This window comes from Notamacropus eugenii, chromosome 1 (assembly GCF_028372415.1).
Source record: "Notamacropus eugenii isolate mMacEug1 chromosome 1, mMacEug1.pri_v2, whole genome shotgun sequence".
Lineage (NCBI taxonomy): Eukaryota > Metazoa > Chordata > Mammalia > Diprotodontia > Macropodidae > Notamacropus > Notamacropus eugenii.
This window is the reverse complement of record NC_092872.1, coordinates 660,636,657-660,656,155: the sequence shown is the minus strand read 5'-3', so window position 1 is coordinate 660,656,155 and position 19,499 is coordinate 660,636,657. Positions and strand designations below refer to the sequence as shown.

General features: G+C 41.3%; 1 protein-coding gene across 2 annotated transcripts in view; it reads right to left on the bottom strand.

Moving 5' to 3' along the window:
• FBXO11 (F-box protein 11) overlaps positions 1-2,914 on the bottom strand; it is a 113,209-nt gene extending 110,295 nt beyond the window's left edge. For both annotated transcript variants that reach the window (XM_072635651.1, XM_072635652.1), the window contains exon 1: positions 1,987-2,914. In XM_072635651.1, the coding sequence (XP_072491752.1) occupies positions 1,987-2,245 (259 nt within the window). In that variant the 5' untranslated portion in view covers positions 2,246-2,914. The remainder of the gene's footprint in view (positions 1-1,986) is intronic.
• Positions 2,915-19,499: the final 16,585 nt, after the last annotated feature.

Here is a 19,499-nt window from a genome sequence, read left to right as displayed (position 1 = left end):
TTTCCAAACCCAGATTACCACTCCACTTCAAATGAAAAGCAGCTACTGAATTTGAAAGAAAGAAAAATGTCAGAGATAATCTATTTGAACAAATAGCTTGACATTAACTAAAGTTTAGTGTTCATCAGCAGGTTAAATGACAGGGACTAGAAAGGGGGCTCTGGGAATTAGTTAAAGAAATTGAAAAAAAAAAAGTCACGTGATTGGATTACTTTTTTTTTTTTTTCAAATACACTAAATCAAAAGATTTTTGGCAAGGTTACTATCAAATTAATACACCTTGAGCAAATTTACTGCTAGCAACACCCCAAGACTGAACATTTATAAGTCTCTAATACAGAATTATGAATTGTTCTTTAGAATATTTTTTTCAACTACTTACAAAAGCGTTAAGTTAAGAGAGAAACACACGATTATTATTTGAGTGGGACAGGGGGAAAAGAAACTCTTGTATGCCTGTCACACACAAAAAGGAAATGATGAAAATAAATTTCCAATTCACCAATCGGTAAAAATTACTAAGAATTTGTAGAATCTGCACAAGACCTTCAACTGGACTTGCAGCCTCACATCCTTTCATGTCATACATAATAACCTGCTCCCAAATGACAGTTTTTACCATTACTAGGGAAGAAATGGGTAAACCTAATTTACAAATTGGCATTTCCCTTTTTCATCTATTCAATATTGACCAAGTAAAACGACAGAGAATCACCACTTTAAAAAAACAACACCGTGTTTCTAAGAGGGTAACTGCATTCAAGATTAGTTCCCTTTATCATTCGAGATGTGACAAGCAATGCATAAAAAATTAAAACCTAATCTTCTCAACTACACAACATGCAAAATGTCTCCTAACAATTCTCTTCCTCTTTAAAAAAAAAAAAACAAAGCTGCAAATACGGTACAGAGAACAAGCCCCTCCACTGGCTGCATTTAGTTAAAAAGGGAATAGTTAAGCAGCTTGGTGACCAAGGGGCACACTCCCACCTCACCACCTCCCAAAATAACTGTACCATTTCACTAAAGCAGGAATCCAATCCCGAGGAGCCTCAGCCCTTTAGACAATGGTGATTACCACACTCAGAGCTAAACAGTTGGGTCCAATTGACACATTTCGCTAGGCCTTGGACAAGACACACAACACACACATTCCCAAGACGTTTGGCTCCAAGGTAGGAGTATTATGAAGTCCATGCCAGGAGATCGGGGCAGGCCAGAGAATAGGAGGTGAAGGGGGTGGGGGTGAAGGGGTGTTGGAAGAAACAGCGTAGGGGTGATTGCACCAGGAGGGAGGGAGGGGGCTGGAAATGGCCGATGGTCTGTTTATTTATTTATTTAACGGGTCCCTTCCCCACCCCCACTCACTCACCACCCCCTCCCCGGGATTCTGTAACCAAAACCAAACTGCGCAGCAAACATTATGGGGCTGGAAGAACCGAGGCTCCCCCCACCCCACCCCACCCCCCACCCCGTGACCACGGAGCGGAGCGGGGCTGGAGGGGTAAAAACAAGCTCCCGGGCCAGCCCCTCCGGCCGCCCGGATCCCCCGATCCCCGCCGGGAGAGGAGCCTCGCTAACCCGGTTAAGAAGAAGGGGGGAGGGAGGACACATTCCTCACCCAGCGCCGGCAATCCCATTCCCCGTTCCTTCTTCCCCAGCCTCCATCGGAAGGGGAAGAGCCCAAAGCCTGGGACGGGAGAGGAGGGAGAACACGGCGAGCCCACCTCCCCCCACCCCCGGGCTCCCTCCGGGGTCCAGGGACGGGGGAAAGGGGGGGGTGTGCCGAGCCCCCGAAACCAAACAAAGCGCGGCCTGAGCGCCAGTCAAGGCGAGTGGGGAAGCCGGGGCTTTTCCTGCCGACGGGGGCCCGGGCTGGGCACTGCGGCAGCGGGAAGACTCCTTCCCCGATAACCCCCCGAGAGCCGGAGCCCCCCCGCCCGCCGCCCCGGCCCGGGGAGGGGGCCGAGGAGGCCGCAGCCTTACCCCGCTCCCCGGCGTTGTTCCTCTCCTGAGGCGGCGGAGGCGGCGGCGGCGGCGGCGGAGGCTGCTGCTGCTGGGGCTGGGGCTGCTGCGGCGGCGGCGGCGGAGGTGGCGGCTGGGGCTGGGGCTGCTGCAGTTGGGGCTGGGGCGGCTGCTGCTGCTGGGGAGGCGGCGGCGGCGGCGGCTGCTGCTGCTGCTGTTGCACCGGGCGCGGCCTCGACACTCGCCTGGGTCTCCGGTTGGCGGCTCGGACGGAGTTCATTTGCCGGGCTGAGGTGGCGGCGTTGGCGGAGGGACACACACCCCGCACCCGGGGACTGGGAAGAGAAGCGGGGAGGGAGGGGGGAGGAGAGGAGAGGGGGGCGAGGGAGAGGCGCGGAGACACAGGGGCGGGGGGGAGGGGGCCCCCGAGGAGACCCCGAGGCCCCGGGGACGAGAGCGGCACCGGAGGCCGGGGCGGCGGGCCGACGCACCGCCGGGAGAGAGAGGAGGCCGAGAGGCGAGGGAGGGGCGAGGGCGGCGAGGAGCCGAGGCCGAGGCCGAGAGAGGGAGAGAGAAAGGACGGCCGCCCGGCCGCTCGGGGATCCCGAGGAGAATCGCGATCCCGGTCCCGGTCCCGCCGTCTCCCGAGCACGGTCTCCGGCGGCAGCGGCGGTGGCTGGGGGGAGTGGGCGGGCGGGTGAGGAGCGGAGAAGGAGGAGAAGAGAGCGAGCGAGAGGGAGGGAGGGAGCAGGGAGGGAGGGAGCGGGGGGCGCCGGGCTCCTTTTTTTTTCTTCCTCTGCTACCCCCCCACACCCCCTCAAAGAGATTTCTGTGAGGAATCTTTTTTTCCTCTCCTCGGCCTCCTCTCTCTCCTCCCCCCCTCTCTCTCCTCACCGAAGGGGAAACGAGGGTGAAGGGAGGAGACCGGGGGGGAAAAAAAAAGAAAAAAAAAAGAGGCGTAGTCGTTCCTCCTCCTTAAAGGAGCCTTTCCTCGGGGTCCTCCTCCGCCTCCGCCTCCGCCTCCGCCGCCGCCGCCGCCGCCGCCTCCGCCTCCGCCTCCTGCTCAGCCCCGTCGCTGCCGCCGCCGCTGCTGCTGCTGCTGCTGTGGCTGCTGCCGCCGCCGCCGATGATGATGATGCTGCTGCTGCTGCCGCCGACGCTGCTGCTGCTCCGTGGCAGGAGGAGCCATGGACACCGCCGTAGACACCACACGCTCAGTCAGTCACTCGCCACAGCGGGGCGGGGGAGGGCCCGGCCGCCGCCGCCGCCAGAGCTGAGCAATCGAGGGCCGCGGCCGGGGAGGAGAGGGGCGGGGCTTCCCTCTGGGCGGCCAATGGGAAGCACCGGAACGGAGTCATCCCGGCACCGGGGCCAATAGGAGCTCGTGTCTTATCAAGGAGCCGGCCCTCACTCTGCTCCCCTGGTCCCAGCCTTGATCCCCCAGACCCGAAGGGAAGGCAGGGAGCCTGGGGTAATGGGAGGTATCGAGGTATTTATGTGGGGGGGGGGGCGGGGGGTCCAGTGAGGAGTCGGGGTTGAAGGGAAGAAGGAGTGCAGGGTCGGGGGGAGGTGGAAAGGGCGGGGGCTGCTGATGTAATTGGAAGAAGTGATTAATCCATTCATTTACAGTATCAGCCTCTCCCCCCTTCTTTTCCCTTCCCGTAATGGGAAGGTGGCGCGGGAGCGGGCCTGGGGGCAACTTGCGTTTGATGTCGGTTCCGAGAGTGGTCTGCAGGGTGCGCAAGAGCCTGCGTGCCCTTCAGCAAGCTGAGGACCGGGGGGCCTCTAAGTGGGGGGTCCCTTTCCCCTCTCCGCCCCGCCCTCGCGGCGATCGACAAATGATCGATAAGTGAGTGCCTGGGTAAGAGATGCCAAGGGACGTCTAGGAGAGCCGGTCTGGGTGGGTCCAGACCTACCCACGGAGACAGTGTGACCCCATTCCCCTCCCAGTAATTCTTGAGAAAAATGTGTTTGCCTTTGTATTCTCTATCAGAATTGACTTAAATTGGAAATATATTTTCCTTCTCTTTCCTTTTTGCGACGGTCGTTCTCTGTGGAATGCCTCCGGCTCGTGTCCTACCTGGTCCCAGGTGTGCAGACCTTTGTGTGTTTTCCTCATCCCTGGGAGCTTTCCAGATCCCTACTTTTCCTTGCTGGCCAGGCCAGAGGGGGCTCAGGCAGGGCAAAGCAGAGATCTGTTTTTAAATAGTGTTTTTACCTGTCCATTCGTGAAGTGCAATTGAAGTCCCTCCTACATTTCAGTCTGAAAAGGGAGAGAGGAGAAACTTTTCCAACTCAAGCCCACAAAGAAATAAAGTTGAACAAAAGAGCTAAGTACCGAAACAAACAGTTCCATTTGTTAGTCACATGGAAGTCAATAACCAGTGAAAAAAGCTAGAGGAGATAGGGAGGAGTAAGAGCTGATCCAATGGAGTTTAAGGAAAAAAGAAAATCACATACTATTCCATAATGTCTTCAAATGATTAATCAGTCCTGGTGATTTTTTTTTTTGAAACTTCATGTTTTCATAAATTCACCCAACAACTATCCAGTGCTTAGGATATGTCCAGAGGGGGTTATATAAAAGAAACCGAAGGCAGGTGTCTTCTTTCATTGCTATCAGGCAGTCAGTGAACAGGCCTTTATTAAGAGTTTACTATATGCCAGACACTGTGATCAAATCTTGATTTTCAAAACCACCTCCATTTTACAATCATAAACAGAACTAGAAGGATACCAACTCAATTCGTTTTACAAATGACAAAATTGATATCAAAGAAATAAAGTGACTTCCCCAAAGTCACATCCACTAGACTAGGAGCTACTGGAAGACAGGGTTTGTCTATTACCTCTTTATATCCAGAATACTTAGCCCAGTGACTGGCACATACTATCCCTTAATAAATGTTTCTTGTTAATGACCAAGCTAGAGAGAGGACTCAGGTCTCTTGACTCCCAGTTTTTTGTCTTTTTGACTTGTGAGTACTAGAGTCTTTATTTCTTCTATCCTTAAGGGGGAAAAAAAGGCATTAGAGTAATAGACTAGTGGTCACTCATTAATAAAAACATGAACTTGCTACTCTGTAAAAAGTACCATGTTCTTGGCTAGCTGAGAAGATACAATGAAACAGTCTAATAGGATCAATGAGAGAAATACATTAAAGATCTACAAGATAAGAAAGTGTGTGAAAAATGCCATTAGAGGAAAAAAAATGAAATCAAAAGTTTTGGGAGTCTAGAGGTAGGAGAGATAACTTCTAATAAGGTTCATTGACATGAGAAGTTAACTCTGATTTTGGAAGTTTCACTATGACTCTGGTTATGGAATTTTCGTCATGACATAATAAATTAACTCATATTTACACAATACTTCAAACCGTATAATGTTCTTTTCCTGTAACACTAAAGTCTTATAAGCCATTGGAGCTTAAAACTGTTATGAGATTTTTTGGGACACCCAGTATTTATGAGGAGAGGACCCCTAAAACTATGTACGCGTGTAGCATAATTTCAAAGGACAGAATTCCCATGGAGTTTGTTTTGTCCTTCAGAACAAGTTTGTGCTTGTTTTACTCAAGCACTTACTGGTGCTTAGTGTGTTAGAGTGAATTAAGTTATTTGTTTCTAGAATCAGCCACAATAAGAAGGCACAAAATATACTCTAATCAAGGTAAGAGCCAAGCAGCTGTGATCTTTAAATTATACTCTACCTATTTCATAAATCTTCCTCTAAAAGTTCACTCTCCAAACTTAGTCCCAAATGTTCACAATTCAGATGGAATATTGCATAAATATAATATATGAATATAATATTTCATAGCTGTTTATATTAAATTTCATTTAGGGAGTTAGTATGGTCTAAGCAATTTTCCTTAAGGAATAAGTAACTGTTTAAAATATCCTGGTTAGGTTATAAAAGACATCTCATTAAATGACAAAAATTCACCCTTCAGATCACACTCAACTTATATTCTATAAATTAGATGGTAAAACTAAACTTGGAAGCAACTTTTATATGATGTATATGTATAGAAACCTGGTTAGCACAGAATTCAAAGATGCTCATGCTAGATATAATTTACTATACCTTGATGTAACTATGTCCTCATCAATGTGTGTTTTCTCTCCACCCATACAGATTGCAATCCATCTAAATTTTCTTAGTCCTTGCAATTCTTGTCTATGTTCTCCTATTAATCTTCCGAAGAGAGTCTGCCCACTATGGTAGAGGCCTTCTGACACTTACTATGTACCAGGCACTGTGTTAAGTGCTTTACAATTATTACCTCCTTTGATGCTCACAACTATCAGGTGAGGTAGGTACTATTATTATCCCCATTTTTCAGATGAGAAAACTGAGGCAAACAGAAGTTAATTGATTTGCCCAAGATCCCATAGCTACTAAGAATCTGAGATCAGACTTGAACTCAGGTTTTCCTGACTTCCAGCTCACCTAGTTGGATCACATCTGGCCCACATCCTGTGCTAGTTTAGCACACTGGACAAATAATCACACAATCTTGGCTTGAAGACCTTTATTGAAGGGGAACCAACTATCTCCTGAGGCAGCTCATTTCAATACAGGGTAGTTCTAGTAGTTAAGAATTTTTCGTAACATCAGACCTAAGTTTGGCTCTTTGCTCTTGGTTCTGCCCTCTAAACATATCAAGTTTATATGTGAACTGATACAAAGTGAGCAGAAGAACACTGTACACAGTAATAGCAATATTGTCAACCGTGAATGACCTAGCTATTCTCAGCAATACAGTGATCCAAGATAATCCCAAAGGACTCATGATAAAAAATGCTGTCTGCCTCCAGAGAAAGAACTGATGTCTGAGAACTGACTAAAGCATACTATTTCTCTCTCTCTTTCTCTCTCTCTCTCTCTCTTTCTTTTTCTCTCTCCCTTTCTCATCTTCTTACACAAAATGACTAATATGGAAATGTTTTATATGATTGCACATATAACCTATAGCAGATTGCTTACCATCAGAAGGAGGGTGGAGGGGAGGGAAGGAGAGATGGAATTTGGAACTTAAAAAATAAGTCAGTGAGTGTTAAAAATTGTTTTTACATGTAATCGAGGGGAAATATTATTTAAAATGGTAAGATAAACAATAACTAATCTTTCTTCCAGGTGAAAGGCTTTCAGATACTTGAAGGTAGCCATTATGTCACCTTTGACCCTGTAGAGTTACCATTCCTTCCACTGATTTGTACGTGATATGGACTCTATACCCTTCATCATCTTGGTTGCTCTCCTTTGGATGTTGTCCAGTTTATCAGTGTCCCTTCTAAAATGTGATACCTAGAGCAAAACTTAATACCCCAGATATGGCCTGAACGGTACAGAGTACAGTGGGACTATTCTTATTCTAGAAAGGTATGCTTCTTTTACAACTGCAAATTGCATTACCTTTTTGGAAGTCATTTTACTGACTCTTACAGCTTATAGTCTTCTGAAACAGAGGTGTAAAACTGGAGTTCCATGGGCTCATGTGGCCCACAATGCTCTCAAGTACAACCCTACCAGATTAAAATATAATTGAGAGATACTTTTAAAAATAAATAAATGTACAATAGAACATAGATAATGCTAATATGTGGTTTTCTAAGTCAATATGCTGCCCACCAGGATACCTATGTTCAGTTTAATGGCTCCTATTTCTATTTGAGTTTGAGACTACTGTTCCAAAGTCCCCAGACGTTTTTCATGTGAACTGCATTCTCATTTGATATATATATATATAATATATGTGTATATTTCCCCATATTGTACCTGTAAAGTTGATTTCATGAATGTCATACCACATTATTCCTTATTAAATTTCATCATACTTGCCCAGCCCAATTTCTTAATCTATTAAGATCTTTCTGTAACCTGTCTGTCATTCAGTATATTAACTATCCCTCCTAGCTTTGTGTCATCTTCAAATATGATAAAAAAAAGAATAACATTCACCTTTATTAAAATCATAGATCTAAAATGTTGACTAGTACAAACCCCTGATACACTCATTTCTTCCAAATTATAGTATGGTATAGCCACCTTGACTCTATCTTTTCCGCAAGGATAGCATGTGAATTCAACTTTGCTAAAATTGGGGTAAACTATATCTACTGCATTACTGTGATCTACCAGATTAATAAACCTGTCAAAAACGGAAATAAGATTGGTCTGGCATGACCTTTTTCTTGAAGAAGCCATACTGATTACTTGTGATCAGCACTCCTTTTCTAGGTGATCACTGACCATCTCTAATTCTAGAATTTTGTCGGGAATCAGAGTCAAGCTCACCAGGATTTGAAGATTCTATTCTTCCCTACCCCCCCTTTAAAAAAATTTTGGAACATTTGTCCTTTTCTAGACCCTCTGATACCACCTGTTTACAGTTTTTCGTCGGTCACTGACAGTGGTTTGACTATCACCTGGGCCAGTTATTTATGTATCAGATGTTTCAGGAGACTTGAATCCATCAAGGACTGCTATAAGTGTTCTCTTTTTAAAAATTAATTGTTTATTTTTACTTTTTAACATTCTCTTTTACAAAATTTTGAGTTCTAATTGTTCCCCCTTCCCTCCCCTCAATCCTGCCAAGACAGCAAGCAATTTGATATAGACTATACGTGTACAATCGTATTAAACCTATTTCCCCATTAGTCGTCTTGTGGAAGAAGAATCAGAGCAAAATGGGAAAACCATGAAAAAGAAAAACATGAAAGAGAAAATAGTATGTTTCCATGTGCATTCAGACTCCATATTTCTTTTTCTGGATGTAGACAACATTTTCCATTATGAATCTTTTAGAACTGTCTTAGATCATTGCATTGCTAAGAAGAGCTAAGTCTAACAGTTGCTGTTGGTCACACAGTGTTGCTGTTACTATGTACAATGCTTTCCTGGTTCTGTCTACAAGTGTTCTCTTTCTATGCTCTTGCTTATGTCTTGGGCATCAATTCCCAACAAACAATTTTTGTTCTTTCCTTTCCTGTCCGTAGGTCATTCTCCTCAGCTGAGGAAAAATAATTAGTAGCTCTACCTTTCCCTGTTGTCCCATGCAGAGCAAGTGGTGACTTTATTGCTTTTTTGATACTTATTCCCCCAGTGAACCAAAAATAAACAGAACTGGTTTTGTTGCCCTCAGCTTATCAACCTCAGTTCATTCTGAGCTTTAGTAGTATTCAACATGATTCTTACAAGATCATACTATGTTGGGGTTTTTTTATTCATTCTCTGTTACCTTCTCTTGATTCAATCTCTTATCTTATCCTTTTAAAATTTAAATTGTTTGGTTAGTCCTATGTGCATTCATATCAGTATATTCTGACATCTCCCATTTTTCCTCCTCATCAGAATTGTTCCATTTTATGTCATCAGCATTTCTTGAGAGCTTCCCATCTCTTCTTAGCAGTATTCCCTTGTAGAATTTTAGTCAATGAGGGGGGTTTACTCTTCTTTATTCTGAATGCTTTGAAATCTTTCCTCCTAAAATCTAGAGTGCATGTCAGACTATATTCCAATCTCCTTGCCTTTCCTTTCGAAAACTCTAGGAAGTCCTCATAACGTCCACCCTAGCCACCATTCCTCTCCTGTGGATGAGAATCGGGTATGGAATAGAATTCCGCCTTGTTGGTTCCTCCATCTTTGGAAGAAAGGAATTATCATTTAAGTTAGATAAGAAGAGTGCTGGTCTGGATAATTGAAATCCCCTATCAGTAATATGTTATGCCCTTCAGCAGGCTTGTGATCTCTTAACCAAATTCTTCATATGTTTCTTCTTGTATTATTTTTTTTTCAGTTTGTCTGTAGTATATTCTAATGATAAAATCTCTTCTACTTGTCCCTCCTTTTATCTATATCCCAATTCTTTCACCAAGTTTCTGCCTTCTGGTTTCTAAATTTTCTTATATGAGTATATCTTCATAAAATACAGTGCTACGCTGTTTTGCTTTTAATATATTATGTATACATTGTCTATTTAAATTTTAATATATAGAGCTCTCCCATTTTCTTCCTTTTGAATGAGTTATACCTATTCAGTTCCACATTCCAATTATGGGTTCCATGTCTTAGTGATGTCTGTGATGTCAGATTTCCTTTTTCTGTATTAGGACCTCCATCTCATCTTGTTTATTGCATACACTTTGGGCATTTGTGTATAGACATTTGAGGCCAAGGATTTATTACTAGCTCCTTTCTTGAATGAACTGCAGCACACCTACACCTACTTGGTCCAAAAAATGGAGGTTCCAGGAGAAACTCAGCAATAGAAGGGGACTACAAGAGTGAGGAGATATTCGGAGGTGAGAAAATCTCCTGTACTTTGCTCATTAATGAGGTAGCATTGCTTGTACCCTTCTGCTCTACTCTTCCATTTCATTTTACAGATGAATTTGTGCTCTATACTAGTATTACCAACTGTCTATCATGTCTCTGGGAAAGGACATTAAATGACAGTTAGCTAAGGCAATTTCTAGTTTCTTCTGGCTCTTTGTTTTGACAACTGCTTTATATCACTTTAACTTCTGCTGATAATCTGAGTCAATGTTTTTTATTCTTCCCCCCTTTTTTTCAGAGTTAACTAATTGCTTACTTAAAGGATTGGGTTGGAGCTATTGTAATTTCATCTTTTTCTTTTCTTTGGCTTTTGTTTTTTAACTTTTCTGGAAGTAGATGGTCTAATTGCATGCAGAACGATGATTCAAAAATGATTCCCACCATCAGGAACCAATTATTTTCTGTCCATTAAGATAAAGTTATTTTCACATTTTATAATGATGTTGTGTTCTCTATATAGTGATTTTCAACTCTCTTCTTGAAGAAAATATTCATCTTATAGAAGTGTGGAACAATTCTAATGAGAAGGAAAAAAGAGAGCTCTTTTGTAACCTGTGATCTGAAACTTCAGCCTTAGAGTTAACAAAGAGAAAGTTCAATCTGGGAATATTCTCACAAAAATTTCTTTCTTTGGGTCATTTTATCCTCACCCAGGATTTCCCCTAGAGACTTTAGAATATTTGGCAACAGAAAGGGAACAGAAGAGAAAGGACTCCTCTGGCCCTTGCAAAGATATTTATCAAAACAATGAATATGGGTCAGACTTTATTTAACCTGAGGAAAAAAAATACAAAGGAGAAGCACTTGAGGCCCCAAATTAGCCCCACCTACTAAAGGACCTTTTTCAATCCTCTAGACTCGTAATACCACTCTGGGCTGTCCCCTGCTAATAATAAGGAAAAGAATTTAGGGTTGCTGTACAAATCAAGCAACCCACGACATGGTTGCTCTAGGTCCTGCATGGTGAGGCTGACTGTTGAAAGGAGTTGCTTTACTCTCTAGTGACCCCAAGTTCCTTTCCTTTATTGGATAGGACACACAGAGGGCAATACTTTCTGCCTAGATGGTTGTATTTGTGCCTGGGTAGAACATGACTACAAGAAGAAACAACTCAGAGTTGGTCAGCCCCTGTTTTGGAAAAGTATCACCTAAATTGGCCTACTGGTAATTTAAGTTCAGTATTGCAATAAAATGAAACATTTGTAGAAGACCTGATAGTTAACAAAAGTAGATTTATTTAGCCATAAAAGAGGAAGGATATTTAGGAAGAATACTTTGTAAGTTCAGTAGAGAGCCTCTTCCCTGCCTTTCTATTACCCCTGAAAATTCCCCAGTGAAGGGAGGGGAGCATTATTCAAATGACTGGGAAGTGACCTCAGTAACCTGAACCTCAGTTTATTGAGCCAGTTAAGTTTCAAGGATAATTTCAATACCTTCTCAGGAAAAGAGCTAGCTCAGGACACTTGGTGGGGGATTTTGGTAGATATTCCTCTTACCACAACCCCCTTCCTTTGACCAACACAATTCACATTAACAGTATCAGTGAACTACATGGTTGAGAATCGTTGTCCTTTGTTGAGAGTGAATTCTGACTCCTGCTTGGTCTAGGAACTCTTCCATGTCACTTGTTTCAATAAATCTTTTGTAGTTTTGCTTCCTGCTATGATGCTTAATGTTTTTGTCAGCAACATAAATTCAGACACAGATGGAAACTTATCCTCTCCACAGGTGACACAAAGCTGGGAAAGAGTTAACACACTGAATGACAGGCGGGAGCCAAAAGGCTCTTGACAATTAAGATTTGAGATGACTCTAATGAGATGAAATTCAGTAGGGAAAAATGTAAAGTCTTGCGCTTGGGCTTAAAACATCAGCTTGACAAAACATAAAAGGAGAAGGCATGACTAGACAGCCATTCATCTGATGATGATCTTAGAGGTTTTAGTGGAATACAAGTTCAATATGAGTCAACGTTGTGATATGGGAGCCAAAAAGCTAATGCAATCTTAGCTCTCATAAAGATAGGTATGGCATCCAGAATAAGGAAGGTGATTCATTGATCCACCATCCTCTGCTCTAATCATATCGTATCTGGAATATTGTATGCCATTTCTGTGATTGGACTATTATTTACCAGTGTGTCTCTACAACATAAGTGAGGTCCAGACCTTCCCCTTCCCCTCTCACCCACTCCCTGCCCTCCAGGAGGGATTAATTTTCACCATACTCCACCCTGCTAAGTAGATTAGTTTCCAAAATGTCTATGGAGGACCTGTCTACAAAAGCTGAAGTTCAATACTACTATATCCTTGTATTTTCTATGCTATAGCTAAACAAACCCCTCTTATCCTCATGTGTGTCTCATTTCATCCCCATATCAAATCCAAACCAACAGTGAGCTGGTGTCAGGCCCACCCCTAACAAATTCTGACCCCCCCCATAATTTGAAGAGAATGTCGATCAACTCAGAGGCAATGAATAATAGTAGCTATAATAACTAGCATTTAAGCTTTATGGTTTGCAAAGCATTGACAAATGTTAATTGATCCTCTGGGAGGAAGGTGCTATTGTTATCTCCATTTTACAGATGAGGAAACTAAGGCAGACTGAGGTTGAGTTTCCCAGGGTCATACTATAACAATTTTCAGAGGTCAAATTTGAACTCAGTTCCACTATCACATATAAAATTCAAAAAACTAGAAGACCCTTCCTTAGAATAGTGGTGTAAACGTACCCTGGTCAAAGCAGGATAGAGTGGGATAGATTTTTTTTTGGCTTTATTTTATTATCACAAGTTTTTCTTAAGCAGAGCCAAATTACAAAATATAAGGTACTTATAAGAATTAGAAGGAATTTTTTCTTTTCTTATTAAAATTATTATTGTCATTTTCTTATTAAAATTATTGTTATTAAAAAATAAAAATGTGAAAGTAATAGATGGATGACTGAAATGACTGAAGAACAACAAATCTGACATGAGTAACTATTGCCCAAGTAACTCCAGCAGTTGTTGAAGAAGAGCAGCAGAGGAGGAGACTTCCTCACAAGTAGATTAGGTTTTGCTGCTGTTCAGTCATTTCACTTGTGTCCGACTCTTTGTGACCCGATTTGGGATTTTCTTAGCAAAGATACTGGAGAGGTTTGCCATTTACTTCTCCAGCTCATTTTATAGATGAGGAAACTGAGGCAAAGAGGGATTAGTGACTTACCCAGGGTAATACCACTAGTAGTGCCAGGGGCCAGATTTGAACTCAAGAAGATGAGTCTTCCTGAGTTCAGTTCCAGAGCTCTATCCACTGTGCAACATAGCTGCTCAAACTCTAGCTACCTTTGGGTTTTTGTATTCATTGGATTTTGGAGTGATAATGGTATGGTGAATACCACTGTACTTGTCAGTAAGACTGGGTTTTAAGCTTTATTTCTGAAGCTTATTAGCTATATCACTTTGGGCTTCAGTTTTCTCAGCTGTAAAAGGAGGGAGCTGGACTCAATGACTTCAAAGGTCCTTGCCAGCACTATATACAGTATCCTGTATTCCATGAGAGATATTAAAAAGTTCCAGTTTGTGTGAATAATGTTACTATGTGTGTCTCCTATTCTTATGTAGCTGCATCCTGACATTTGGTTAAGCACCAAGACATTCCTTATAGAAGTGCCTCTTTATTATCACTCAATCTTTAAGAAAATCTATAGGTTTTGTTTTTTCCCTTTTTTGCTTTCAATTCTAGAATAGTCTCTGTTATCTCAGACATCTCTGTTCTACAAATTGTTTTTCTATCCTCAGGCATCATATAACCCTCACCTTCTTCCCCTTCCTTCTGCATTCTGAGCAGTTGGAGTGGAAGGAGAGCCCTTGAAAAGATGACATTTCATTTTATCTAGAAAATAAAGGGATAGGGGAAACATGATATCCAAAATATTCTTTTAAAATATTTTAAAATCCAGTTGATTATTTTTGATGATTACATGAATTATAAGACATCAATGAAATTCCCCTGGCACTGTTGTATTTATGAGGATTAGGGGTGGATCCCCAAGTTCCACCGTGTATTAAATTGTATCATCTATGTTGGATCTCCTGCCCATCTTTAGATTTATTTGAGCCAGCTTATATTGATTTAGGACAGTCAATTGTTAAATTTTCAGTGTGAGCATTTACACCTCAGAAATCAGCAAACTACAAATCAGGGCTTGATTTATTGTTTTGTTGATATTTTTAGACTTTAGAAAGTGATAGAGAAAACATTAATAATACAGATTAAACTGAAAAGTGCGTCCTGCATTCATTTTTTTCCCCAAAGAGCCAGTTGTTAATCATTTATCAGCACGGTCCTGCAAAATGTATTGGTTTGAACTGCATATGAAATGACTGCTAGATACATTTTAGTTCTATGTTCAATATGATATTGGATAACTAGAAGGGAAAGGAAATTTAGAATATCATTACAAAGTTAGGAATTAGGTGGGGAATGAAAGAGAAGCATGAAAAGTCACTCCTCACACCATTCTAGAACCATTCTTTACCCATTTCAGACCAGCTTCTGACTGTGGAAATATATACTTATGAAAATAAAAAATCAGAAAACTGATCTTTTAGATAACTAAATATCTTCTCCCTTCCCCTCTTTTATTACTCACCAAAGAACACAAATGAAAAAAGTTAATTGAGCATTTTCAAACGAACAGCAACAGATCAAATGCCCTTTAAAGTACTAATAGCCCTAGTTAAAAACCCTTAGTTAAAAAACAAACAATTAAGTGATACTCATCAAAGGTGGATAGCTTTTAGCATCTGCTTAGTTGTTTTTTTTTTTTCTTTTAAGAGACTACTGTATAGGATAGAGATCTCATCTTATCCTGAAGGGAGGAAACAGTCACTCTGTTTCCACAGACTACATTTAAAGAGCCAAACCACCCCCATGAGTCTCATGGGTCAGGAATCTCTCATGGAGATCTACTTTAAACAAACATGAAGTATTGTTTTTCTATTTCAAAAATGTGATTTTAAAATGCTTTACTGTGTCAGTGCTTGGTGTCATACTCTTAAATGTGATTTTAAAATTTTATTTACTCTTATTGTCCAGACACTGTAAGGAAAAAAGGCAGGTTGGTGATGCAAGGGATACTCTACAAACCAGGGTTAAATAAAGAAAGATACACTAGCAATCTTTGCAGTAAAGTCCATAATCAATTTCCTCTCAATTGGTCCTATGCTTCTCTGAATCTGTTGTGAGCTTGCAGATCCTATCTAATGTAACCCTAATCCCAAAGCTATTGGTATGAGCTCTCTTGCTTCATTGGTGGAGGTGAATGCCCTGCCTGCATTAGGGGTGGGGCAGAGTAGTGAGAGCACATGAGAAGAGAGTTTCTCAGTTCTTTTCAAGCTTCCAATCTCTTTTGGATCTTTTCAAAATTTCTCTGAGTTTTCTTTGAGTTCTGAGTCTCTTTGGACTTTATGTACTTCTGGCTTCCAGCTTCAAGAGAAAAGATGGATGATGCCCACTCAACTTCGAGTTGAAGAAAAAGATTCTGAGAAGAAGTTGATGTGAGAAGAGTTGACAGTCTTCATCATGTCTCTATCCTTAGTTTGCTACATTAGAGACTGAAGAGAGATTTCCCTTTGGGTGATTTCTAGGACTTAGTCTCTTGGTTGAGGTGAGTTACCTGTTCCCAGTTGGAAAGTTCCTTTGTCCTGTATTCTCTGGTATATATTCTCTTATATATATTTTCTCTGACTTCTGTTTTGCTACTGATTTCGATAAATGGATTTCTTAGCTAATTGTTAGGCAGTTAGTTGTCTAACTGGATAGTAGAGTGCTGGGCCTAGAGTCAGGAAAACATACCTTGCTGAGTTCAAATCTGGCCTCAGACTCTATGTGGCTCTTTGCAAGACACTTTATCCTTTTTGCTTCAATTTCCTCATCTGTAAAATGAGTTGGAGAAGGAAATGGCAAACACTCCAGTATCTTTGCCAAGAAAACCCCAAATGCGGTCACAAAGAGTCTGACATGACTGCAAAATGACTGAACAATAACAAAAGCTAATTGTTATGGGTATGTTCATTGGGGAACTAGTATTTGGTGGGAAGGGAGTCAAGTCTTGGATGTAAAGCTTGGGGTCCTGCTTCCTCCAGTAATGAAACAGTGATCAGAAGTTAGCTTGAACCAGAAAATCATATCCCATAGATGAGTAATACGTAAGGGAGCAGATAGATGTAATTCTAGCTTGGTACTCTCTCTCCCTCTCTAAAGAGAGCAGAGTGGCAGTCTCTGGCCCTAACTTCCTGCTTCCCCTTGGAAATTAAAGTCTCCCTTGGAAGAAGGTGGGGAGAAAGAAGCTAGAGAAATCTATTCTGCATCCCTTCAAACCACACAAAGACACCACCATGCTACGTGTGGGGAATAGCCCTTGCAATGCTAATAAGGTGAAATTCATAAATGCAAAGTTTTACACAGGTTCAAAAAATTAACTTTACAGGTATGAAATAAGCTAGACCAATGGTGTCAAACTCAAATAGAAACTCCATTGGGGGCCACTAATCTGGTAAGGATCCTTACAGACTGCATATTGATTGCGTTTTTAAAATGTAATATTATTCATATTATCATCCAATACTATTTATTGTATTTTTATTTATTTTGTTAAATATTACATTTTAATCTGGCTGCAGGCTGCACTGGGGAATATTGCAGGCCACAGCCACCAAAGCTGCCTTTGTTTGACACTTCTGGCCTAGATAAAACTTCTGATCAAGATCTAGAGGTGTGACCTGGAGAAGTTTGCTATGGAGCTACTTTAGTTGTACTAGCCATCAAGAGGAATCCAAAGTTATAGATAGCTATGCTGGTTACCTTCAAACTTCACATTCACAACAAGCATGTAGATACAAGATATAGGCTTCACTAATGCCCTATGGGTTTTTATGTATAAGATTAGGGTAATGGATTAATTCCTAAAAATAACACAATACTTTTGACTGTTAACCCCCAGTTGGATCCCCAATCTGCTCCTTTCTTAATAATAATAATAGCCAGCATACATATAGCAATTAAAGGTTCACAAAGCTCTTTACAAATGTTAGCTGATTTTAACCTCACAACAACTGTGGGAGGTAGGTGCTCTTGTTACCCCACTTTACAGATAAGGAAATTGAGGCAGACAAGTTAAGTGATTGACCCAGGGTCATATAGCTAGTAAGTGTCTGAGGCTGGATTGGAAGTCTTCCTGACACCAGATAGAGAGCTCTATCCACTGCACTACCTATTCACCAAAGAATTCACTGACTTGACAAGAAGACCATATGGAATTTACTGACAAAAAAAATCAAAGGTGAAATGTACTTTCATTCACATCTCAAACCCCTGCTCATGTCACTCCTGGAGGTATCTAAATTTCCAATTCCCCCAACCTGCTCTTCTATCTCCTATAGCTCTGTTTTCAGGGTTGGAATGGCAAAGGTAGTCAGAGATAGATGAATGTTCCCAAGCAATCTCAATCTCAGAGTCACAAAAGGCAAAGAAAACTATGTGTTCACATTCCAGATCAACTTATATCCTTGTAGGGACACAGGCAGTCAGACATTCCTGTTTGTGCCTGATATCCAAGTAAAACCTGCTCTCTGATACCTTAGCCATCTAACTGAGAAATCTCTTGGACTTACAACAAAAGTAGCTTCTTTCTCTGCATAGCTTCTCAATATGCTAGAGCTTTGCTCCTGGAATCTGAGAGAGAGAGAAACAGAGAGATTCAGAGAGACATAGTCAGTCAAAAAAAGATTTTCTCATCATTAAAGCCCATCAGAGAGCACAACCAGTGAGATCTCTGGAAGTTGTCATTTACAACAAGCTTGCTAGGACTATTCTGTTCCACATTTCTGTCTCTCTTTGGTGCCTAAAGATCTGGAAAATTTATGGGTAAAATTGGGTAGAGGTTAAAGTAGAAGGCTGTTTTAGATAATGGTCATATATGGCTTCACAGTGCTCGTTAATTATTATGTTTGTAGAAAATGAACAGTAACAAAAGTCTCCTACACATACTTTAAAGAAATGTTTCCCACCTAAGTGTAACTGACGTTCATATAGTGCTTTAAGTTTTTAAGTTTCTATGAATCTCCTTTGTTTTTATATCATTTTATGAACATATCCTTTCCCTTCCTTCTCCTGGAGAACTGTTTGTATAACAAAGAATAATTCTTTTAATAAACCAGTTTAGCAAAATTAACACATGAGCTACGTCAGATATTATACGTAGTGTTTATACCTATGGGCCCCCATATCTTTAAAGAAGAGAAGGAAGTGTGTTCTTCTGTTGCTTTGTTGAGGCAAGCTTGGTCGTTTTAATTTCATAGCTCTGAGTTTAATTTTTGTTGTATCCATTTACATTACTATAGTCTTTGTAGATATTGTTTCAGTGGTTCTGATTACTTTAGTTTATATCAGTTCCTATGTCTTCCCTTCCACCATACTCTTCATAATTGTCATTTTGTACAGTACAATGATATTGTTACATCATATACTACACTCTCTTTAGTCATTTCCCATTGTATTGGTGCTTTGTTTCAAGTTCTTTGCTACTACAAAAATGACTACTCTAAGTATTTTGATATATATCTTTCTTTATGTCTTTGACCTCCTTCTGATATATATGTCAGCAGTAGGATCTCTGGGTTTTAAGGGTAAGGACCTTTTAGCCCCTTTCTTAACATGATTCCAAATTATTTTCCAAAATGGTTGTACCAATTCACAGATCAACCAACAGCAGTACTCGGAGTTACAACAGTGAGATAGGTAATATAGATATGATTAATCTCCATTTTATAGTTGAGTAAACTAAGCCTCCAAGAGATCAAATTACTCACCTGGACTTAGATAGTAAATATTAGAACTGGAATTCAATCCCATGTCTTCTGATTATAAGTATAATACTCTATTTACTACATATGTACATTAAACTAAAATTCTCATCTTCAAGTTGATTTTTACTATCTAACTGGTAGAATTTAAGCTGAAAACAACCAGAAAAATGAATGTTTTCAATTTACTGAGACAAGTTCAGGCTCACAGGGTGCTTCCTTTTTTTCTTCTACCTCTGACCTCTAGTAAATCTGACCTTAGCTCAGTGGTCTAATTTTGATATCCTGCATTCCTGACCTTGCTTCCTATTCCTTGCATCTGCTTTTCCTTAGGTCTTGATC